The 24,707-nt window shown below is 58.2% G+C and overlaps 1 protein-coding gene across 4 annotated transcripts in view; it reads right to left on the bottom strand.

The window, feature by feature from the left end:
- Positions 1-543: 543 nt before the first annotated feature.
- The window catches only part of BICRA (BRD4 interacting chromatin remodeling complex associated protein), a 76,153-nt gene continuing 51,989 nt past the window's right edge, over positions 544-24,707 (bottom strand). For 3 of the 4 annotated variants that reach the window (XM_032323467.1, XM_032323468.1, XM_032323469.1), the window contains 13 exons: positions 23,824-23,869; positions 23,695-23,737; positions 21,764-21,829; positions 17,942-19,930; positions 17,196-17,372; positions 6,924-7,556; positions 6,563-6,743; positions 6,142-6,251; positions 5,194-5,255; positions 3,795-3,943; positions 3,525-3,619; positions 3,183-3,285; positions 544-2,627 (listed from right to left, as the gene is read on the bottom strand). In XM_032323467.1, the coding sequence (XP_032179358.1) occupies positions 1,540-2,627; positions 3,183-3,285; positions 3,525-3,619; positions 3,795-3,943; positions 5,194-5,255; positions 6,142-6,251; positions 6,563-6,743; positions 6,924-7,556; positions 17,196-17,372; positions 17,942-19,930; positions 21,764-21,829; positions 23,695-23,737; positions 23,824-23,864 (4,737 nt within the window). In that variant the 5' untranslated portion in view covers positions 23,865-23,869 and the 3' untranslated portion in view covers positions 544-1,539. The remainder of the gene's footprint in view (positions 2,628-3,182; positions 3,286-3,524; positions 3,620-3,794; positions 3,944-5,193; positions 5,256-6,141; positions 6,252-6,562; positions 6,744-6,923; positions 7,557-17,195; positions 17,373-17,941; positions 19,931-21,763; positions 21,830-23,694; positions 23,738-23,823; positions 23,870-24,707) is intronic. The other variant, XM_032323470.1, reaches the window with a different exon arrangement.

Genomic DNA, 24,707 nt, shown 5'->3' with positions numbered 1-24,707 from the left:
AATCTTAAAAAAAAAAAAAAACACGTGTTAGATGAGCTTCGTTGAGGCGTGAGTTATATAGTCTGTTGGCCGTGAGCCCAATGTGCACTAATCTAGAATATATTATTAACAAGGTGTCTTTACAGAAATACACACAACACAAGGTTATGTATGAAAACAACTTACAAAAATGTTGTCACTGGAGGTTTGTAGGAAGCTAGCCCTGTATTTCCTCCAGGAGAGGTATTTCAGTATTCCCCAATTCCGAGTTCACAGAGACCACAGAACCTTATAGGGGAATGCTGAGAACTCCCCATTTGGTCTCTGGTTTCTCCACTAAGAAGTCAGCTCCCCTCGGGTAGGGACTTCCATCTGCCGTGTTCAGTGGCACCCATGAGCCCAGACCAGGGCCCAGCACCCCGAATATGTGTTTAACAAATAAGATGTGCAATGAACCCTCACAACCTCCGCCCTGCCCCCGCCCCTGCAGGTAGGGACCCAACCCCCAGACTTCAAACAACTCCCACCCCCTAAAGACCCAAAAGTAACGGGGCTGAGACGGAGTCAGTACAGTTTTAAAAAAAGGATCAGTTTTTAATTTACAAGAGTTCTAAATGTACAGAATTCTCCTTTAAAAAAATTGTTATACACAATAAATACAGTACAAAAAAATTTATCTTACAGTACTAGTTTTGTCTCCGAGATTTCAAAATCTGGCGCGGGTGGCTGGCGACAGGAAGAACAGAGGGAAGACTGGCTGGGGAGGGATGGCGGGGTGGGGAGGAAGACCCCGGTTTCCTGTTTTGGAGGTGCTCGGATTTCAGTCGAGGGGCCGGGAGGGTTCGAAATCTCACTCTCTCTCTCGCTCGCTCGCTCACTCGAGCACACACACAGGGACACGGGACACGGAACTGGACGCACACATGCGGATGGGACACAGGTGCCCGCGGGCACAGCCCTCCGAGGAGGGGGTCTGGGACGCTGGCTGACGCCCGCCCTTCCCTGCATTTCCTTTTACAGCCTGTGGGGGGCGGTAGGGAGAGGCTGAGCGAGGCTCACAAAGGACCCTCCAGGCTTTGAGCACCTTCGACGCCTCGATCTGTGCGGCCACACGGACAAGCCCAGTACCGGGACACGCGGGAGCATTGGGAACGACCAGGTTACCCCCTTCCCTGGCAAACACACGTGTGCCCCCCCCCCACCACGCCTTCCCCACGGAGGGGCGGAGTGTGGCAGGAAGCGGGAAGAAATAGGAAATGACACACCGGGATTACCCCCACCTTTGGCAGGGGCACATTTTACATTACAGCCTCCTCCCCTCAATCCGCGACCCCCACCCAACAACCCGGCTGACGCAGGAAGTGGGGGAGGAGGCCTTTGTGACTCAAATAACTTAGGCAAGAAAAACTGTCAGGGGATCCCCGGCTCGCGTCCCCCACGAGGCTGAGGTCAGGCGCCCAGATGCCTCCCTGCCCCCCGATGTCCGCGCGCAAACACACACGCACAACTTGGGAGGTGTGTGTGTCGGGGGGAGACAAGGAAGCGAAGACCAGCCCGGTGTTATCTGTTCAACGTCCTGGCGCCGAGGCCACCGTTGTGACTGGAGGGCGGGTAGGCCTCTGGCCTGTGCAGGGGCGCCGGGGAGGCAGGCGAGACGGCCGTCGGGGCGGCGTGGGGATATGGGGGTGCAGGTGTCCGCCCCGGGGCCTGCTGGAGGTTCAGGATGCTGTCGATAGCGCTCTGGAGGTGTTCCGTGAGCGTGTCGTCCTGCGGGCTGTCGCTGGAGAAGCTGGCCTGGTCCACGTCGGGCGACTCGGACTTGCGCCGCTTGGCTGGGGGCGCCTCCCAGCCGGGGTCCCGGCTGCCGCTGCCCTGCCCGGCGCTGGCCGCGGGCTCCGGGGGCGCCCCCTTCAGCATGCGCTGGTACAGCTCGTCCTCCACGGCGGCCAGCTCGCGGATGAGCCCGCTGGTGGCCTCGTCCACTTTGGTGGGCAGCTGCGCGGGGCTGCTGCCCCGGGCTCTGCCGCTCCCGGCCCCCTCCCCGGCCCCGCCACCCAGGGCCTCCACGTTCTCGCGGTACGTCTTCCGGAGGGGCAGCCGGGGACAGTGGGGGGCCTGGGCCGCGGTGGGCTTGCGGTCAGTGGTGGCAGGCGGCGGGTGGTCCATTGTGCCGTTCATCTGGCCCGTGGCAGGGGGTGGCGCGGGGGGCCGGGGTGGGGGCTCCGCTGCCTTGAGGGCAGCAGGGGGCGGGGGCTGGTGCACGGGGTCCAGCGCGGTGTTGTGGACGACCTTGCTGAGCCCGGCTTCCTGCTTGATCTTGAGCTTGAGGCCGATGCGGCTGCGGGCCTCATAGGTCTTGATAGGAGGCCGGTTGCGGGAGGGCATGGGACCGTCCTCATCAGCATCCAAGGAGGAGGCAGCGGAGGAGGAGGAGGAGGACAGGGAGGAGGATGCCCGAGCCCAGGTCACCGAAGGGGAGCCACCCGCCCCACCGTGCCGAATCACCAGCTTGGTTGGCAGGTGCAGAGGCGGCTGGGTGGGGACCCCGGACACTGAGGATGGTGCTGGGCCGTGGCCAGGGAGCCGGTGTCCCTCGGAAGAGGCAGCGATGGGGAGGCCAAGAGAGCGCGAGGAAGACACATACTCGTCTGCAAAATGGGGGATCGGGGCCGGGCAAAGAACAGCCACGGGGGCAGGGAAAGCATGAGATGCCTGGGGGAGCACAGCTAAGAGGAGCCCCGGCGTGATGGGCATCGACCATCTGCCAGGCCTGGGGCCAAGCCCTTGACTCATCAGACTCTCAGGACGCTTTGCTGGGTACTGCTCTACTCAGCAAATCCCAAACCCCCGAACCTGCAAGCAGGAGCTCACGCCTCAGAAGGGCCCTTAAAACCTGCAAGCACCTCAGTCCTGACTCTAGTCCCCCGCTTTTCTGTCCCCCTGGGGGAGGTGGAATGTCCCAGCCAGGAGACAGCGGAATGGACACACAGGGATGGAGGAGAACCAACTCGGCTCTCTCCAGTCCCAGAGCCCAGAGGTCAGAGTAGACCTCTGCCACGGCAGGAAGGTGGGGGCACGGGTGTCGCCCGGTGGTGGAGAAAGGTCGGGCTCGGGTACCCGTCCCCCTGCACCCAGATTGAATTCCTCAGCGAGGCAGGAGCTGGGGACCCCTGTCCCACCCCTCCTTTCCCCTCTCCTCTCACCGGGCTTCTCCTTGGCCAACTGTTTGTCCAAGGCAAGGGTGGTCTTCTCCTCCTGAATGAACATTCGGTCGATCATCACCATCTCCGCGGAGGGGCTCACCCTCTGAGGGGAAAGAAGGGCAGATAGGCGGGGGAAGGAGGAAGGCGGGGAGGGCACACGGGCAACCCAGAAGGATGGGAGCGGATTCCGAGCTGTCCCTCTTGGGATCAGACTTGCACCAGCCTCCTTCCCTTCCTCCCGGAGCTTCGAGGAGCAGCCCCCGCAACCCCACCCAAATGGACCCTGAGCAGGGCGAGGGGTGAGGGCAGGGTCTCCCAGGGAAGAAGGGGCCAGCGCCCTACCCGGGACTCCTCCAGGAGCAGGAGGCGGTATTTATTGAGCATGGCCTGGGTGCGTTTCAGCAGCTGCGTGGACACGGTCTCAAACTCCTCATCCACTGCGGAAGAATAGGAAAGGTCCCGAGGCACAGACACTGGAAAGTGTGGCTTATCCGGAGCTGAGGTCTAGCAGACGCACTGGGGTGGCGCAGCTGCTCCCCCACCCCCACCCCACGCTAGGGACCAGGGAGGGAGAGTCCTGGGGGAGTGGGGTGGACAGGGTGGAGGGCTCACCTTTGTGGTAGTCGCTGGGGGAGGGGAGTGCACCCTGGTAGACATGGTAGGGAAGGAGGCGATGCAGGGCGTCCTCAAAGGAGGGGAAGGCTGTCTTGTAGTCAGGGTGCAGGACGGAGCCCTGATGTTTGTGCAAATGTTCCAGGAAACTGGGGGGCAGGGTGGGGAGAGGTCACACACACACAGCTGGTGGTAAGGCCAGGAGAAACCAGACCCTGACCCCGACCACCCCCCGGGGCCCCAACACAGACAGCAGGGAAACGCGCTAACGTGGGCAGGACGTGCTCATTCTCTTTCATGGCCTCTGGCTACAACCCAAGGGACCAGGTGCTATCATCATCCCCACTCTGCAGATGGGGAAACTGAGGCCAGGCAGAGTGATGTTTCTCCACCCAAAGTACAGAGTGGGGAGGAGGCCGAGCTGGGAGCGGGCAGAGCCGGAGGCCAGGATTTGAAACTCATCCTCCTCATGCTATACCCTCTCCCGCCACCTGGGGTCAGCACGTCCTTATTCTGCCTCAAGCGGGTCACCAACCCCAGGTAAGGTGGGAAGGACAAGGAACAGAGGGAGGAAAGAAGGGAGCTTGGTCCGCTGGGTGGTACAATCCAGTTCTCTCCCGGGCTGTTTTCTACCACATCGTGGGCAGTGAAGTTACGTCTCTTTATTGTGTGATTCTATCTCCCCCCAAATATGCTCATTTCCACCCTAAGCTGAAGACTGACCCCCACCACACCAGTGGGGCCGGAACCCTGCATTGTTTCCAGAACCCAGCAGGGCGCTGAGCATTTGCTAAACACTTGATGTGGAAGGAAAGCAGGAGAGAGAGAATGCAGGCAAGCACCCAACATGTACCCACTGCCCTCCCAGACCCCATCCATCCAGATACCCCTCTCTCCACCCCGCACCCAGCCAGCCAGCCAGCCAAGCACCTACCCCAGACCCCATCCATCCATCTAGCCAAACACACCTGTCAATCCGTTTATCCAAATCTACCCATTCAACCGCCCAATCACCCATCTATCCAAACACCCATCCGTCTACCCAAACACCCTTCTATCCAGCCATGCACCCTCCCCAGAACCCCTCCATCCATCTATCTAGCCAAACACCCCCCCACCGCACCCCCCAGGCGCCCACAGAGACCCACATTCGTCCATGCACCTTCCCGGACTCCCCTCCACATCCACTCCCCCAAACACCACCCATCTTACCACAGTCACAGGGGATCTGCACCTGTCACCCTATCGTCACTACTATCCTCACCTCACTCTCTAGAAGGGAAACTGGGGGTCTCTGAGGGAAATTATACTGCCCCAAAGCACACAGCTAACAAGAGGCGGCTCCCAGGCCTACCAGAAGGCGCGGTGGGGGGGCGGGGCGCACAGTGCTGCGACTCACCAGGCCTCTTTGCTAGGCTGCAGGGCCGGGGTTTTCTTCAGATTGCCCATCTTGCTCTCATACTGCGGGGCAGAGAGGTGAGTGAGAGACAGAGCCGCAGAGAGGCCTTCCCTTGGCGCCCTGAACCCCCTCCAACCCTGCCTGTGACCAACAGGAGAGCTGGCCCATGTCTCCCCACCGGGCCCCCCTCTTCTATCCTGGGGTGGGGTCCTGGCCCCAGCTGCCGGAGGCACTGTCTGGCACACTTTGCCTGGCTCCATGGGGCTTGGCTTCCACCGGACTCTTGGTCTGGACACCGGGCAGGCTCCCTCCCTGCTCATCAGATCAAGGCCTTGGCTGATGGTCCAGCATCTGGCCCACCTGGCTGTCCAGGTTCCCTCTTTCTGCCCGACTCCACCCACCAGGCCGCTAGAGGGGATCTCACTCCGGAGGCTGCCAGCACTGGGTCCCTCTACCAGCTGTGTTCTTGTCTTTCTGCCTCCCCCTACCCATTTCCCTGCAGAAGGTCTCTGCCTCAGTTTCCCCCACACTGCTTTGTCCCCTCCATTCTGGGCCCCCCACCACGTGACTTCCCAGCCCTCCCCCCTCCCCCTGCACGGTCTAGGCTCTCACCACCTCCTTTCTCTTGCCTTCCTGGGCCAATGGTCTCCCCACGTCCCTCCTCCTCCAGCCTCAAGCTCTCCTTGCTCCTGCCCCCAGTGATGGCCTCAGGGACCCCGGCGAGCCACTGCTCCTCTCATCACCCTGTGTCTTGGTGTCTGTGGGTCTCCATCTGTCATGCTTTCTGGTATGTGCCCACCTGGGCTGTCCTAGTGTTTAACGCACTGCCCAGTTTGCTTTCTGATAGCCTTTCGGTTGGGCTGCTCCGCCCCGCTTGGCACGTCCCCAGCTCCCCTGTGACAATGCTCTGACCCTAGGTGCCCCACCCCCATGCTGGTGGCCTCTTACCTGCAGCCCGGAGGACTTCCCTGGCCCGGCGGCGGCGGCCTTGGCCACACTCAGGGTCGGGAGGCTGCTGGCAAAAGCTTTGCCCTCGGCAGGAAGCAGGGGAGGGAGGCCTGAGGGGTGGGGTTGGGGGCAGACAGGGCTCAGGGTCACTGGCACGAAGGCCCCTCCACAATGCGATCCCCAAGCCTACACCCCGCTCTCTTCTAGTCCTCTGGCCTCGGCAGTGCCGCTAGCCCTGAATTGAGTGCCCCCCTTGGATCTGAGGCGACAGCCCTTCCTCTTCCACCTTCCCTGTCCTGTGAGGTCTGGGGGAACCCCTCGGGCTCACGTACCCACAGCTCTGCCCCAGCCCATCCCCCTCCCCCTGCCCGCCCATCTTCAGGCCCCCCCACTTCTCCTGCATGGGCTACCTCTCCCCTACCTGCAGTGGCCATGGGTGCCGGGGCAGGGGGATGGCTGGGGGCGGTGGGGGTCCCAGATGGGGCCTGCCCGCTGACCAGCACAGAGGCAGTGGGGCTGGCGAGGGGCCCCAGGCTGGCGGAGGTCTGCGGGGTGGCGGGGGCCCCGCCGGCCTTGTTCTGGAGAATGATTCCGGACGGCACCTGAGGAGGGGGACAGGTGGTTGAGGGGTAGGGGGCACACACTAGGAGGGGCGGCGGCCAGGCACCAGGGCTGGGGACACAGAGACAGCTGGACAGCTGGAACGTGGGAGGGCCTCCCCACGGGACCAGGAGGGCAGGGCTGGCGGGGTAGGAGGAGGGCTGGTCCCCGCCTCCAATTACCTGGTGAAACCTCTCCAGAAGAGCCTTCGGCTGGGGCAGCGCCGGGAAGGGGGCAGTCACCATCTGGAAGGTCCGAGGAGGCGGTGGGGGGGGCACGGCGGGCTCAGGGACCAGGTGGAGGGTCGGAGGGGGCGTGGGGGACTTGTGGGGCCCCTGGCTGGGCGGGAACTGGAGCTGGAAGTCAGGGGGCGTAGGGGCTGGCAGCCTGGTGGCCGCATCCGTGGAGGCCGCGACAGAGGATGTGGAGGCGGGAGGGAGGTGGGGAGCTGGGGGCAGCGGCCCCTCAGGGGGTTGGGATGGGGGGCGCAAGGGGGGCTGGGGTGGGCCCGGGGCAGCAGGGGCTGGGGTGCTGGCAGGTGGGGGGACTCCCAGCTGGTTCTGGATAACAAAGATGCCAGGCAGAGTGGGGGGTGCCTGGGGCGGGGGGCAAGGGTGCAGGGTGGGCTCTGAGGGTGGGCGGGACAAGCTCTGGGGCTGGGAGGGAGGGCGGGAGTGGGGTCGAGAGGGGGGTCGGGAGGGAGGCCTGGCGGGATGTGGGGAGGGCAGGTGGGGGCTGTCTCCCAGAGGGGCCTGGTGAGGTAGTGACGGGGACGAGGAGGGGCCTGGGCCCTTCAGCGGAGCCGCTGCCGGGATCTGGGCAGGGGAGGGAGGTAGAGGGGAGGGGGCGGGGGTCAGAACCAACCTTGGCTCCCATTTCCCCAAGACACTGGGGACCCCAGCCACGCCCACCAGAAACCCTCCTTCTTAGTCACCCCTGTCTTGAGAGAAAGGACCCCGCCGCCATGGCTCTCCTTCCCACCTCTCGTTTCTGAACTCCCCACTTCGCCTTTCTACCTCTGCCCCCCCACCCCACCCCAGCCCCCATCTCTGCGTCACCTCTACACCTGTTCCGGCCTCACCCCTCCACCTGCCCCCGCCTCATCTCCAGACCTTTCCCTCTGCTCTCGCCCCCCCCACGTGCCCCCCTCCTCCCCCACCCCCCAGATGAAGGGGAGCTCTGCAGGATTTGGGGGAGCAGCAGAGGAAGCGGTGGCGGCGGCAGGGGGCACCACACCAGCTGCCCAGCGGGGAGGCAGAGGGCTGGGGAGCGCGAGCACAGCAGCGGAGGGGAAGGTGGTGGCTGGAGCGGGGGTGGGGGGGTAGCATCCCGGCCACCATCCCCATGGCGCCTGACTGTCCAGGTCCCCCCACCTCCCCCCCGAGAATGGACACCAGCACAGATGGAGCAGCTACAGAAGGCACGGGGCAGGGGTGGGGCCAGGTCCCCCTAAGTGTCCGTGACCTCTGCCTCCCTTTGCCTATGTGGCTATGGCTGCGACTGCAGGCCTCCCGGGTCCCCTGTGAGCATGCAAGTATGGGTACGTGTGTTTGTGTGTGATCAGACTCGCACAAGACATCCAGGCACTAGCCTGTGATCCGTCCCCCCGTGACCTTGCTGAAAACACACCCTAGACCTGGCACCTCCGCGCTGCTCTCCCGCAGAGTCCCGACCTCAGCAGCCACAGTTGCCCCAGCGACTACCAGCCAGCTGAGTCCCTGACACAGGGTGGGTTGGGTACCTTTTGATGGTCGCCAAATCCATACCCCGGGGACAGAGGAGAAACTGAGGCCAGGGAGCCAAAATGGCTGGTCCCGAGGCTCCCTGAGTCCCAAGTCTCCCTCTCGACCTCCAAATTGTCCAAGGATGACTCAGGCTCACAGGCCCAAGGCCAACAAAGCTGCCATGCTCCAAAGCTGGGGCTCTTTACCGTGAGCCGACTCACGATACCAAGGTTACGACTTGCCTGATGCTTCTAACACCCCGCCTGAGGCTGCCCTTGAATAACTCTGGCAATTCAGAACAAAAGCCCCCAAACCAATCCACCCACACGCATGTCCAAAGGCAGCCCCCTCTAAGATGAGATGGGAGGTGCCCTTGGCTCTCAGAAGGGCTGCGGAGGTTGTCGCCGGGACAGCACTCTGGTCTGCAGACCGAAAGGGTCGCACACTGGTAGACCTGGTAACCCGCCTTCTAGGATCAGCAATGAGAAGCACCATGGGGCTCCTCCACTGTGGGAGCATTTACAGTCGAGAACGGAGGAAAACAAAAGGTTTCGGTAAGGGGAAAGAAGACAGCTGGCCACGTCATGAAGCCCTGGGCAGCGTATGGTGTGGAGAAAGAAACACACCCGAAAGTTAAGAGCAATTGGGAGAGAAACACATGACAGGATCGCAGGACCACCGCTGACTTTAGGCTGTGCACAGTGGATAAGGGTATTGTCTCAGGGCTGAATCGGCTGAACCTGATGATTGTGCCGTGGTCAACTAAGAGAATGTTCCTGTTTTCGAAAGTTGAGATGTTAAGGAGTAAAGGAGCAGAACGTCTGCAATTTATTCTCCAATGATTCTGAATAAAAATGTGTAGGAAGAGAAAGTGAATTAGCCAGACACTGACGGTGGAAAAATCTGGACAGCAGCCAGCTTCCAAGGCAGGATCCCCACCTCCTCATTATTCGGTCTCCCCCGCATGGTCCCCAGGTTGATTCCTGGGACCAACCGATTTCATGAAAGTGATTTGATACTACTTCCAAGATTCAGTTATAAAAAAGGGTGGTAGATCATTTCCTTTGGGGAAACCGACTGTGGAGCATGTTACAAGCTGCCCTTTGGAGAAGCCTGCGGAGGGAAGAGCTGAGGCATGTTCTCCAGCCCAGTCGAGCCTTCTGATGACCACAGCCCTGGTTGACTAGAACCTCACAAGGGATGACGAGGCAGCACCTGCCAGCTAAGCTGCTTCCAGACTCCTGATTCTTACAAGCTACACGAGAGAAGTTAATGTTTGCTGTTTAAGGCTGCTAAATTTGGGGGGAGGGTCATTTGTTACACGGCAACAGGTAACTAATATATGTGCGTAAAGAGTAAAGAACTCCTGTGAGTTCTCTGCACAGCGCTGCTGTTTGAAATTCTAAGTGTTTAAAAATAAAAACTGAAAAAAGTAAGCTCGCACTCATTAAAAGTATAGACTAATGCCCCTCTCCCCCAATCAGATCAAAATCCCAAATGATACACTGAGGGTAAACAGCTGCAATTCACAGCATATACAAAGCCCATTTTCATCATATATAAACAGTCTCCAGAAATCACTAAGAGTAACACTGGTGAGAAAAAGTGGCCAAGGACATGATCAGACAGTGCAGCGAGAAGGAAACACAGAAGGCTTTGACAGTCCGAGAGACACTCCACCCTCATTTGTAATATGAGTAATGCCCATTGAAAGCACCCTCTGGAACCTTCTTTACTCATTGCATTAGGAACAAGCCATGTCTCATAAAGACACCCTCTTCTACCGCCTCTGAGGGTTACTGGCACAATTTGCCACAACTCCAGGACAAGGCAATTCAGCAGCAGCTGCACAAATTACAAGAAAACATTTGCTTTGATCCAGCAAACCTGCTTCCAGGAAATGATGTAACAGATGCACGTGCATATGTAGGAAATGACGGGTCAGCAAGTTGTTTACTACAGCTGTGTGGGGAGAGACGGAGCCCGGACTTGGCTGGTGTGCATCTAAATAGCATTTATGGGGGAGAGGAAGGACACCGCTCTAACAAGATCAAGGAAACTCTCCACATGCTGACAAAGCTCGCACGCAATGTGCTACCTTCTGGGCGGACAGAAATGGGAGAGAAAGGTAAACCCACTTTTACTCTAGGCTGTGCCTGCGCGAGGAACTGGAAAGATAGACGGCAGCTAAGTAACTTTTTCTGGAGGGGCAGGTGGGCTGGGAACATAGGCACAGCTTTGGGACACTTTGCCCTTTCTAAAAAAATTTTTAAAGATTTTACTTATTTATTTGACACAGAGAGAGAGAGAGAGAGTGTGAGAAAGAGCACAAGCAAGGAGAGAGGCAGGTAGAGGGAGAGGGAGAAGCAGGCTCCCTGCTGAGCAAAGAGCCCGATGTGGGACTCGATCCCAGGACCCGAGATCATGACCTGAGTCGAAGGCAGATGGCTTAACCAATCCCCTTACTTTAAAAAAATGCTTTTTGGAGCACCTGGGTGGCTAGTCCATGAAGTGTCCAACTCTTGATCTTGGCTCAGGTCATGATTTTAGAGGAGTCATGAGATCAAGTCCCATGTTGGGCTCCATGCTTAAGGTCCTCTCTCTCTTTCCCTCTGCCCCTCCTCCTGCTTGGGCTCTCTCTTTCTCTCTCAAAAAAACCCCAAAACTGCTTTTTGATGACTGAGTCATGTGAAGGTGATACCTAATTCTAAAAATTTTAAATGTTTTAAATGGCTGGGAAAAAAAAAATTAGGCTAAAAGAAAACTTCAGGGGCACCTGGGTGGCTCAGTGGGTTAAGCCTCTGCTTTTGGCTCAAGTTACGATCTCAGGGTCCTGGGATCGAGCCCCACATTGGGCTCTCTGCTCAGCCGGGTGTTTGCTTCTCCCTCTTCCCCTCCCCCTGCTCATTCTCTCTCTCTCTCTCTCTCTCTCTGAAATAAAAATCTTTAAAAACAACAACAACAACAAAAAACTACCACACGAGGGAACTGTTCACCAGGAAATTCCAGCTGCCCAGCTAGAGCTGGCAAGATGTGTTCAGATTCATGCAGAATTCAACAGAAAGCGCAGAGGGGTGCTACCCCGCAGCCTGGCGGGGAGCAGAGTGCGTGCTGATCTGGGGCTGATGAAGCTTCTGGAAGAAGCCTGCACAGGCATAAACCCCAAGGAGGCGTGATGGGGTTCGCACTTTCCATAGACTGTCCGGGAAGCACTTATACCCTCTGAACCAGCCGTTCTGTTTTTAGAAATTTACCCACATGTACATGCAAAAGCCCAGGCACCTGAAGAGTCAGAGGAGGGTTATTTGTTGACACACACAGGAAACCACCTGGAGTGCTCTCCCTCAAGCAGGGAACCAAGTCAGTCAGTCACGGTGGGTCCGTGTAACGACAGTAAGATGGCAGCAAACTTTCCAACTCAAGCCGGTCTGGCCTGCCTGGTCTGTCATTTTGCATGATCCACAGGCTGAAAGCGGGTTTTACATTTTTAAATGCTGGGAGAGAGGGGCATCTGGGTGGCTCCATCGGTTAAGCACCTGACTCTGGATTTCAGCTCGGGGCATGATCTCAGGGTCGTGAGACTGAGCCCCGGGTTGTGCTTCCCGCTCAGCAGAAGTCTGCTTGAGTTTCTCTCTTTCCCTTTCCCTGGCTCTACCCCCATGTGCATTCTCTCTCCCTCTCTCTCTTTTAAATAAACAAATATACTTTTTTTAATGGTGGAAAAGAAATCAAAAGACTAGATTGTGATTGGTGACAACGATATGAAATTCAAATTTCAGTGTCCATAAATAAGGTTTTATTGGTACAGGTCTGTGCTCACTGATGTGTGGTCTGGGGTGGCTTGCGTGCAAAGCCTAAAATGTTTACCCACGGCCCTTTGTAGTGTTTCCCTGGCTTCCTTTGGTTTGAGGCACTTTCAATGTGCCTGACCCTGTTCAAGCACCTTAACCTGTATTAGCTTATTTATTCCTCATGACGACGCTATAACCTAGACGCTGTTTTCCTCATCCTCATTTTCAGGGAAGAAAACTGAGGCACACAGAGGCAGGGGACTTGGCAAAGGTCACTGAGCCTCTAAGTGGCAGAGTTGGGATTTTGGAGTCCCAGTGCCTAATGACTACCCCGGACGGTGGCTTTCAAATCACATCTAGTGTCTGTGAGTAATGGCTCCTGGCATTTTGGTGGGTCACGACCAGCATTTAAGAACAGAGGAGGGGGGGCACCTGGGTGGCTCAGTGGGTTAAAGCCTCAGCCTTCGGCTCAGGTCATGGTCTCAGGCTTCTGGGATCGAGCCCTACATAGGGCTCTCGCAGAGAGCGTGCTTCTTCCCTTCTCTCTCTGCCTGCCTATCTGCCTACTTGTGATCTCTGTCTGTCAAATAAATAAATAAAATCTTAAAAAAAAAAAAAAAAAAAGAACAGAGGAGGGGTGCCTGGGTGGCTCAGTAGGCTAAACATCTGCCTTCAGCTCAGGTCAGGATCCTGGAGTCCCGAGATCAAGTCGTGCAATTGGGATCCCTGCTCAGCAGGAAGCCTGCTTCTCCCTCTGACCCTCCCCAGCTTGTTCTCTCTCTCTCTCAAATAAATAAAATCTTTAAAAAATAATAAAAATAAGAACAGAGGAAACCAAATACAAAATATCAGCGTGCATTGCACATGGTATTATCCTGTGGAAGCTGTTTTGGTGATATGCACATGTACATACGCATGCGTGCGTCCCATGGGGTGCTGTCGAGTGGGATTCTCAGGCAAGTCGGTGGTCCAAGAGATCTGGCCAATCGAACAAAGCGCAGTTCAAAAGAACGGGACAGTGTGCTTCTGCGTGTAAGGAGGGAGCACGTGCACACGCAGGCTGTCACGTCTGGCTGGATCCGAGCTCAGACGAGGGAGGTCTGTCATGTGCACAGGATGGCGGTGCCCCACCCAGGTGACTCCGTCTCTCAGGGACACCTGGCAATCTCCAGCGATCACCACGGCTGTCCCACCTGCAGCAGGACCGCTGCCGGCAATAAACGGTTGGAGGCTGAGGGGTGCTACTGTGCTCAGGACAGCCCCCTGACAACACAGAACGACCCGGCCCCAAGTGTCCCTAGTGCCTGTGTGATAAGGACACGGTGGGGCTCCACAGGGAAATCCAAGGGGGTGGGGGTCTACAAGGGGGTGGGGAGGACCAGAAATTCCACGAACAGAAGACTCACTTTCCCTGTGTGCCCTTTGTCTGTAAACCCAATTTTTAAAACCACGTCTGGGTAACACTCTTTGAATCACAACAAAGCGTGTGTGTGTTTTAAGCCTACCGTAAGCCATACACAGCAGGCCTTAAGCCTCCTGAGTAGGACGGTCAGTGTTGCCTCCCTGAAAAGTCAGTCGGGGGCCCCCATCGAGGGCCAATTTCAAGAGCTGGGGATTGACGACAAAACCCATCCCTGGAGCGTGAGCCCCGAGAGGGCAGGGCTGCCTCCCCTGTACCTCTCTGCAAAAGGCTGGGTACAAAGCACGCACCAGGAGAACGGGGGCTGCATGAAGGACCCACCTCCAGTCTGGGAGCGGCTCTTGTGCATGGGCACGCACACAAGTTTGTACGTCGCTGGTATTTATGTGCATCTGTATTCTTTGTTTAATCCACTCACTCACCTGTCCACCTGTCCGTCCATCCATCCATCCATCCATCATTCATCCACCCTCCCCCACCCCCACCCCTCCATCCACCTGCTTCCCCAACACTCATCAAGAACTCCCCTCATGCAGTGCGGCGTTGCAGGCGCGAAAGGGGCAGCAGGGTGACCACGTGTCCAGCCTGGCGCCGGCCTGCAAGGGGATGACCAGGATCAGCTCATGGGCACAGCTGACCTTTCCTCTTAAAGACCATCCACAGCTTCTTTACTACTCTTACTGCAAATGCCAGGGATCTCTGCTCATCGAAACGCTGAGGACTCTGTGTAGAGCTGCTGTGAGGTTGGTGGCTCTACTCCCACTTGGCGGAGAGGTAGACCAGGTCCCGGGAGCGTTTCATGCTGAGCAGAGCTGGGATTCCTGCTCAGGTCTGGCTTTCTTGAGACCTCAGCTGTTCTGGCCACTGACCATTCAGGTTTAAATCCAGGCCCTACCAGTGGGGTAACCTTGGGCAAGCTACTTAATCTCTGTGCCTCAGTTTCCTCATCTGTAAATTAAGGAGACTATCTTCCACCTGCCTGATGGGAGCTTTCAATGAGACAATGCTTGGAAAGGGTTCTGAATAGCACTTAAAACAGAAATGTTACGATGCACTTTAGTTTTTACCATGATGCACTTAGTTTTTACTGTGATGCCCTCCTCTTCATGCCTCCAATCCCCAAAGTAAGCTCCAGATTACGGCCCGAATCCTCCAGCATCCCTCCATCATTGCCGGGACCACCCTGGTCTTTGAAGCCCTGTCATCTTGACCCACGAGGGTCTCTGGACTTTTTTTTGCCCATTAAACCATTTTCCAATGAAAGCCAGAGGGATCGCTGAAAATCGTTACCAGCCCATGCCATAGTCCAGCTGAAAGCCCTCCACTGGTTTGGCCACGAGGCACTGCCAACCTCTCTGATCCGGCCTCCCTCCACTCCCCTCCAGCCTACTTTCCACTCCTTGACATCCCAAGCTTGTCCTTGCCTCAGGGCCTTAGCACATGCTATTGTCCCTCCCCACAATTTCTCTTCCTTGGAGCCTGGGCTTAAATACGCCCCCCCCCACCGGCAGTTCCTTCCCGCTTTCCCTAGAGTGGATTCCTCCCGTGTCCCCCATGGGGACCCTGCTCCCTTCAATGCTTTCATCTCCTGGGCTCTTTCCCTGCAGCTGGCCCACATCTCCGGGAACACTCTCTCCCTTTGATTGCACTGTGGCATACTCAGCACGGAGCCTCACGCGTTGGGCGGACTCCTGTGAGTGTGCTTGATTTCATCAATAAATGATTTCCACCACTGATTTACCCAGTTCTACAACCCCCTGGTACAGCTGATTGTGGGAGGCTCAGGGAGGGGAAGCCGCTTGCCAGAGGGACCTCGGCCAGCACTGGACCCACTCTAGAGACGCTGCTTCCAACTTGAGTCACTCAAAGGCCAGGAGACTCCTGACCTCTTGTCACTCCACTTCTGCTTCTTTCTCCTCCTGGGGGAGAGATGGTCTGAGGCCACCTTGTGTCTAAGTCTGAGGGCCCCGTGTCCCTCTAGACTGTGTGAATCTGGACCAGATCCTGTTCTACCCCACAACAATAATAATGATAATAATAACAAGTATTTCTTGAGGCCTTACTCTGTGCTAGCATACGTTAACTCACTCACTCCTAATAGGCCTCTAAGAAAGTATTATTCCCATTTTCCAGATGAGGACGTCAAGGTCCAGCAGTTATGGGGAACTGCTCCAGGTCAGCACAAGGCCAGACACATACTAAGTGCCCTCCTTCCCCAAAGAATCTGTTTAAGGAAACAAGAAACTGGTTGCTTAAGGTCACATGGCAAGCAACAGAACTGGATGGCGAAATCATGGCTGTTTAAAGCCAAAGCCCATGCTGCTTTCTGCCACCCTGACCTTGCTGAGGTCATTCCCTCTTCTTCCTTTTACCTACCTCCTCTACCTATCCTTTCTAAAAGAGTATAAAATCCACCCCTCCGGAATAAAAGGGGCTCTCTCTAAACTATCATGTGCTTATGACTCTTATGAGACAAAGGCAAATTTTCCTAATATGTAAAGAGTTTCTACAAATCAACAAGAATAGGACCACTCACACCAAGTTTAAATTTGGCAAGGGGTATGGGCTGATGATTCCAGAGAAAACATAAACAGCTCCACATCTAAGAAAACCTGCCCCACCTCATTCACAGTAAAAGAAATGCAAATTAAAACAAAACAAGGAGCCGCTTTTCACCTTACAAGACCCGCTTTTCACCTTACAAGACCCGCTAACTTCAATACACCACCGAGGTTATGGAAGAACCGGCACAGGCAACAGACTACTGATCAAGGACAAACCCAGTGGTAACTCCCCAGAGAGCAATCTGCAGAGAGCAATCAACACTGCATGTGCAAATGGCCTCCGATGGACCCAGCACTTTCCTTTTCAAAAACAGTGACATATGTACAGTTATCCTCTGCGGCTTCACTCATCACAGCTAAAGACTGGAAGGGACCTAACCACCTGACAGCGGGAGTACCGTGCGGTCACACGGAAGAAGGAAGAAGGAAGTACCGTCTCCAAGATGCATCTTTCAATGATCAAAAGCACAGAGCTGCCTAGTATGTTACCGCATTTGTAACAACGGGAGGGAAAGAATCGGTGCCATTCACCTTGTCCATGTGTATGTGTATGCATGTGCCCACGTGCAAGAAACCGCCCTCGGGGAAAGCAAGCGGCTGTGGTTCAGGAGAATGGGCTTTTCAGCAAGACCTCTGGTAGCTTTGGAGATAAGAGCCCTCTGAATGTCCTGCTTACCTGATATGATACGAAAATGAGAATTCTAGCAAACACCTGCCTGCCGTGTGTCCCTCTGCCTAGAGTGTGGGCTCCCCCCAGTGTGGCCTGGGTTCTAGGAGTCCATCACTGTCAGAAGACTCTCAGGAACTATCCGGGGAACAAAGGAGCACCCTTCCCAAGCCAGCAAGACAGAGAGGCAAGGCAGGGCAGCCAGAGCGGGGAGGAGTGAGCAGGAGAAGGGGTCGCAGGGGCAAGGCTCTGTCTGAGCTGGGACAGAGGCTGCTGGGATTTGTCTACCTGGGGGGCCGGCGCTGGGGAAGCCTGGCTGTCCGGGGCCTGAGGGCCGAGGCCAGCTCCTTTGGCGATGGGGGTGCTCGGGGCTGGGTCTTGGGCGGGAGGCGGGGCGCTGACTATGACCGAGGCGGGCACGGAGAGGTGGGGGCCGTCTGCGGAGAGGGGCTGCTGGCTCCTCTCCTGAAACGGGGAGCCCGCACCGGGTCAGAAGGCCATCCTGTGGACCCGCGGCCTCCCCAAGACCCCAGCCTCCCCAAGGCTCCAGAGAGCAGAGTGGTGGGAACTGGGCTGAGGGGCACCGAGAGGCTGGGCACAGAGGGCAGGGTGGCCGGGAGCCCCGGGATCCAGGCACCAGGGAGGCCGCAACCCCAGCTCCTTTGGCCTGGGGCCCCGCCCATCTTCCAGCCCGCAGCCACCCGCCCCATCTGTCTGTCTGTCCGTCCTTGTCTTGCCTGTTCTCTGTGATTCTTGTGCCCTCCAGCAAGAGGACGGATGATCAGTCTGTGAGCCAGTCGGGCCCCCTCTTTGCCTGTGTCAGTCCCTGTCACCCTTTGGCTTCCCCAAAGGGGACACACGTACTGGGCACAGGGGTGCCACCTCGGAGATGCTCTTCAGACCCTGCCAGACCCTCCCCAGTTGCTGCCTCCACCACACATAGTTTCAGCTCCAGCTCTGGCCCCTCTCTGCAGCACACCCCTGTCCCCTGCCCGCCCCCACGCCAATGTCCCTGCCAGCCCATCCCCAGTTACCTGGGGCAGGAACATCTGCAGGGAGTCCTGAGTGAGGATGGCTGTGGTGGCGGCAGAGGGCGGCTGTCCCAGGACGATCTTCTCTGGGCTGGACGCCAGGCCTGGGCTGGGCTGGGGGGTGGTGGCCTGAGGCGGGGCGGCGGCCTGAGGGGTAGGGGCCTGCGGGGGCGGTGGCGGCTGCTGCTGCTGCTGCTGCTGCTGCTGCGCCGGTGGCTGCTGGAGGCCCAAAGGCAGCGGGGTGCTGACCGCCGGGGGTGCCTGGGGGGCTGTCTGCACCGCAAGAACAGGTGTGGCCTCTCCCGTGGCGGCAGGGGTGGCCGGCTGTACCAGCCCGTCGGGGGTGTTGAGCATGGCCACGGCACTGGGGGGCAGAGTGACGCCCTGGAGGACAGTCGTGGCGGCAGGGCCGGTGGGGGCCGGCTGGCTCTGCGTGGGCAGACTGCCCGCGGCCAGCGACACAGGCATCTGGAAGAGTGCTGGCTGGCCCACCTGGATGGGGGCAGCCGAGAGGATGTGGGCGGCACTGTGGGCCCCGGAGTGGGGGGCCAGCACGGGGCCCAGGCTCAGTGGCCCCGCCAGGTTCTGGTTGGTGAGAATGGGGTTTGCGATGAGCTGTCCGCCCGCGTGTGGGGCCGCGGCTGCCAGGATCTGCCCGCCAACGTTGGTGGGCAAGGCCGAGAGCGTCTGGGGGAGCTGGACGGCAGGCGCGCCCGGCAGTAGGAACTGGTTCTGGCCCGGCAGCATGTGCTGAGCGGGGATGACGATGCTGCTGCCTTGATTCAAGAGGTGGACGCTCATGGGCTTGCTCAGGGCCCCGGGGGGCTGGGGCGGGGCGGCCCCGGTGGTGGTGGCAGGAGGCTGCTTGAAGACGTTTGCCTGCAGCGCAGGTGCGGGGAAGCCCGACAGCACCACGTTCTGGCCGGCCTTTCCTGCTGCCATGAAAGTCAGGTTCTGGGGGGCCTTGGGCTGCTGTGGGAGGCCCCCCGCCTCGCCCTGGATGGTGAGCGTGGTGCCCGCTGGAGCGAAGGGCTTGGGTGTCAGCTGGTAGAGCTTGGGGGGCAGCACGCCAGCGGGCTTCGGCTGGATGGGCGTGGGCGTGCGATGCAGGATCACGTTGGGCGCTGGGACCAGCGGTGATGTGCCAAGGCCAGGGGCCACCGCCAGCGGTTGCCCCGAGGGCGCCCCGCCGGCTGCCGCCGTGGCTGCCCCTGCCCCTCCAAACACCGAGTTCCCGTTGAGCGTGGTGGCCACGGCTGTGGGGAGATTCTTCTGGATGACTAGGCCAGCCCCCTGGGGCGAGACGCCGGCAGACGCCAAGGTCACGGGCTCTGAGGGGCCGGCTGCCGAGGCCAGATAGCCGCTGACAGGCACCTGCTTGGCGAGAAGCTGGGAAGTGGGCGGGTTGAGTGCCATGACAGGCTGGCCCACCACCTGGATGGGGGCCAGGCCAAGCGTGGCCGCCGTGGCGCCCCCGGGGCTGCCGTTGGGCAGACCCTGGAGGCCTGGGATGGGCTGCAGGGTCACATTGCCCAGGCCCACGGGCTGCAGGAAGGGCTGGACACTCAAGGCCTTGTTGACCACATCCTGGGGCGGCACCAGGGCCTGGTGGGTCAGCACGGTGGGTGGGGCCTGCAGTCCCAACAGGTCCGGGCCGCCCGGGAACAGGGCCTGGGGCCCAGCGGCCACGGCAGCAGCCCCTCCGGCACCGGCCGGGCCGGCTCCACCATCCGCAGGCTGCAGGGTAGGCAGCTGGAAGGGACCCAGGTCCAGCTCGGCCTCAGCCTCAAGTGTCTGCTCAGTGATGTTGGCCTCTTGGAGGCTCTGCTGGAGGATGTCACAGGGCTGGTCCGCGCCGCCACCGCCCCCGCCACCGCCCCCCGCGGCCGGCGACCCCAGGATCGCATCCTCCAGGAAATCTAGGTCCACGCTGGGGGCCGGCTGCGTGGGCTCTGGGCTCAAGTGGTTGCCAGAAGCTTCTTGCACGTGGAGCTGGAGGCCGGGTAAGATGGGAAGGGAAGAGCGGAGGTTAGCGAGGGGCTGACTCCGGGCACGGTTGAACCAACAGGACCTGCACTGCCCGAGCAGTACGGGCAGAGAGAATATTCCATCTGGAAGGGGCTGGACCTAGGTTCAAATCCCAGCTCCGCTGAGCCATACAACCTGGGCTCAGTCTGGCCTGTCGCCCTGTCTATACACATCCGTAGGACGGAATAAAGCCTATCCTTTAAAAAGCCAGAAGGGCCCATAATACTTAATCTGCAATTCCAAAGCAATTTGAGACTTGCAAATGTCAAATTTCAAAGCAATCTGAAAACTGCAAATATCTTCCTAACTCTTCCAGAGTAAAACCTGACCAAAAGTGACGTAGTGCTCTTGGGGAAGGCCATGCTTTGTCCACATGACGGGACTCTTTTGGACCATGGGAAGGTGAGCGAGTGTGCTACGTGACACTCTGCATCACCTTCCTGGCATCTGGAAAATTCTGAGTTCTGAAATGCGCCTGGCCCCAAGGGTTTCGGGTAAGAGACCACGGCTGTGTTAATGGCAGCCGCAGCTATCCCCGTGAACTTGGTTTTGTGTGGGCGGCGCTGAGCTGGACCCGTCTTCAGGACCCCCACACTGCCCCAGATCGCGATCCAGGAGGAGCACAATTGATACGTGTGTGACCATTTGAGCAAATACCGCACAAGCGATAATTATGCTTAGAGCACAGAACCCTCGCTGCTATTCGACCAGAGAACAGATCAAAACTTGGGAGTTTAAAAGGATGGGAGGTCAATCCCATGGAGGGCTGACCGCGGTACTTGACACCCGCAGTTGTGCGAGAAACCCTCACCTAACATGACGATTATGCCTTCCATGTTGTCGCTGTCAGTAACAAGCTCAGTGAGGCGGGCACTACCCCATCCTCCTTTCCCAGATGGAAGGAGGGGAGTGCTTGGGAGGAGGGGGTCCCTACGCAGTCCCCAACCCAGAACCAGGTGGTTCTGAGTTCTTCACCGCTAAATGGCCACAACCAAACCCACCTCCCAGGACGGGCGTGACATTTGCTGACCTCACATCAGGGAGAACCTGACCAAGGACTTTACAGGTGTTCATACTATGAAAAATAAACTGTTCCGCATATATTTTTAGAGTTGTGGGCACTAAATAAAAAACACTGAAAGGGACTTGGCGGCACATAGTAAGTGTTCAGTGAATCCTAGTTACGGTGACCATGAGGGAGGGGGAGAAGAGCTGGGGGGGGCGGAGAGGTGGGAGAAAGGAGGTGGGGGGAGAGAAGGAAGAAGCAGCAGAAGGGAAGGCAGAGGGGGAAGGACAAGAGGCACAGGCAGGCATAGAGTAGGTGCTCAGTTAATGTCCACTGCTGTCCCCACTCTGGGCTCGGTCATCACCCCCGCCCCCGCCTTGGTTTTCCAGATGGAGACGGAGGTCTGCATTACTTGATCCCCTTCCCCTAGGTCACACCCCCCCCCGTGGCTAAGCAGGGACAGGCCCCCAGGCCCCCATACTCTCTGCTCCCGAGAACAGTGTCCCCCGGTGAGCCCCAGAGCTGGCACCTGCCCAACTCCCAGGACCCTCACCTCTTCCTGTGGACAGAGCCAGACCATCCCACTGTGGCTCCCCTCTTGCCCCACACTGCTGTCAGTGACTGACCCCCCCATACCCCAACCCTCCAGCTGGCAACATGCCCCAGGGGGACAATCATGGGCCCGTCCCTCTCACCATTAGGACCTCCCTCCCTCCCTCCTGCCACCACCAGGGGTAACTTGAGCCATGACCAAGAGCCTGGGGCCCTCCCAGAACCCCTGGGCCACTTACCCCAGGACCTTCATAGAAGGCACTTTGGGCTTCCCCGGGGTTATCCAGGAGGTCATCACCATCGAGCTGCAATAAGACCCGCCCCCACCCAAGGTCAACAGTCAGCCAGGCAGCCCGCAGGCCTTGCTCTAGAACAAAAACCAATTTAAAGTTACACTGCACCAAAGGAAAAAGACGGGGTCGGGGTGGGGGACAAAGATTACGGGACATTGCCCCTCTGGAACAGAGGCCCCAAAGAATGGGGCTCGGCAGCATGTTCGAAACCCAAGAATCTTGCCTTCATGCCTTTGCCCAAGCCATGCCCCGCCTTCCCCCTTCATCTCTCCAGCAGAAGGTCCGTCAGGACCTGTCACTGTCACCGCCTCCTCCCAATAGCTACCTGTCCCCCCGACAAAGTCACTCTTTCCTCTGGGCAGCCCAAGTCACCAGCATGCCCCACCGTCTGGGCACCCAACATGCCACGCCACACCCATCTCCAGGAGGGCAGGGACCGGGCTGATTCCCAGGGACGTCTCTAGTGCCAGAACAGGGCCTGGTGTCCACATGGATGCCTGCTGAATGTCTGTCTGTAGCAGAGCCTCCCTCGTTTCTCTCTACGTGGACGTCTCCCCAGAACCCGAGCCGGGCACAGCCAACAGCCTTCCTTGGGGAGCCTGCCCCAAACTCCCCACCTCTGGGGACCCAACACACTCTGCAGCTCAGGCCCAAATCCAGGGGCCAACCTGACACTCTCCTCCTTGACATCTCCACCACCAGCACATCTATCTGACTCTGCCCCTGGAGAGACCCCAGAGCCAGTGCCTGCCACCCCCTCCATGGCCTGCCCTGACCAGCCTCAGCCCACTGCACTTGCCCCCACTCCAAAAATCATCGACCACTTCTCCTTCTAAGACTCCGTTCCCCTCCCGGGGAGTGTAGGCTGGCTTGGTGACCCACTTCTAGTGAGTACAAGGTGACAAAAGCGATGGTGTGTGACTTCAGAGACGAGATCATAAGAGGCACTGAGCTTCCTCCTGGCTCTCTCCTTTGGGTCCCTCACTCTGGAGGAAGCTGCCTGCCCTGTCGTAAGGATGTTTGAGGATCCTGTGGAGAGGCCGCTGTGGTGAGGCCCCAAGGCCTTCAGCCCGCAGCCGAGGGAAAGGACCATCAGAGAAGCACGGCCTCTGGCCCCATATGAGCCTTCAGATGACGGTGGCCCCAGCCAACATCCTGACTGCAACCTCAGGACAGAACCCAAGCCAGAGGGACCCAGCTGAACCACTCCCTGAGCCCCGACCCTCAAAACTGGGAGAGCGCCGACAAGTTGTTATAAGTCACTAAGTGCTGGGATAATTTGTTACGCGGCCCTAGATAACCAATACACCTCCTTGTAGCTCAGCACTTCTGCTCCGCCCCACTTTGTTCCAGGCCCTGCATGTCCTGTGACTTCTGTTCATGACAGTCTCACCACTGCTAGCCTCCCTTCCATCTGGCCACACCAGTCTTCTTTCCACTCCTCAAATATGGCAAATTTTCCTGCATTTCTACCTGTTCCTCCCCTGCCCAGAGCACCATGGAGGCCTCCATCTGATCCTTCAAGGTCGCGTTCAAGGTCACCTCCCTGCCCACGCTAACTAAAGAAGCCACCACCCCAGTCCCCCATTCGTTTTGTTTTAAACCATTTCCATTGTGTGGGTGACATTCTTATCTCTTATTCTGCGCTGCAGGGTTCTGTCCGAGATCACCTTGAACAGTTACTGCTCTATTTACTAAGGAAACGTATAGGGCGTGAGGGCAGGGATTTGTCATCTCTTCTGCTCTTTCCATAACCCAAGGGCCCAGCTCCCAGAAGGCATGAGGCAGATGTCTACTGAATCAGGGCAGAGGTCTCTTAGCCCCCCAATTCCACAGTTCCCTAGCCCAGGAAGGCCCCTGCCTACCCCCGCACTCACCTTCTCGGATCCATGTAGGAAGTCATTGAGGGCCTGAGGGTCACTGAAAGACAGAAGGGGAGAGACACTGAGGAGGTGAGGGGTGGGGAAGCGGGGAGACAGGGAGGGCAGAGGGAGTCCGTTACTCACCAAATCACGTCTAGTAAGCATCTCCCGTCCTCATCATCCATCGCCACTGAACCGGGGGCGGGGAGGGGGGCAGGAAGGGGGAGGGAGACAAGGTTAGATGTAGGCAGCGTGTGCCAGGACCCTCCCTTCCAGGACAGCTCCCTGGGACCAAGGTCTCTGGAAGGTCAGACTTTCTGTTCCCTTGAGCCTGTAGGTGTGGCTGGGGCTGGTGACCAGCCAGAGCGAGCTGCCTTTCCCCTCTCCCCGCCGTGTCTTCCCAGCATGTGATGCCCACAGTGAGGACATCCACCAAGACAGAATGAGCCCTGATCACACAAGCAGGCCTGTGCTGAGTGCTTCACACACCCATAAATAGGGCCCCAGAGCCTGTCATTCAGCTCCAAGCCAGCAGGGGGCAGAGCCAGGCCTTAAGCCCTGAGTCTGGGCTGCCCGGCCTCCCTGGGACTGGGTCCCGCTCAGAGCAAGAGTGTGACAGGGGTCTGCCCTGCATACCAACGGTCCTAAATGGTTCAGGTCATCTCTGAACGGTACCTTGGAGAATCTGACGAAGGCAAAAGACCCTTCTGCCAAAAACATGCAGGTGGGCCAAAACTGACACACACTTTCCCAAGGGCCGTGGGACATACATACACACCCCAGGGGCCTTGGGTCAAAAAGCCCAGCCTAGAACATGCCATGCGAAGCTGGTGGGAACATCCCCCTGAACACACACACCAGTGACTCTCCCTTCCAGAGCTGGCCATGGGGACCGTCCCTGGAGGTCCTTCCCAGGCTCTGGCTGCACTTGGCAGTGGTGACAATAGGCTGTCTCTAGCTCCATATCCCAGCCCCACCTATGCTTCCTTCTTCCCGAGTTACCACCAGGTCTGTGACCTACAAGCCCT

Source organism: Mustela erminea, chromosome 19, assembly GCF_009829155.1.
Source record: "Mustela erminea isolate mMusErm1 chromosome 19, mMusErm1.Pri, whole genome shotgun sequence".
NCBI classification, from domain to species: Eukaryota; Metazoa; Chordata; class Mammalia; order Carnivora; family Mustelidae; genus Mustela; species Mustela erminea.
Note: the sequence above shows the minus strand (reverse complement) of the source record. Positions and strands in the feature narration are given on the sequence as shown.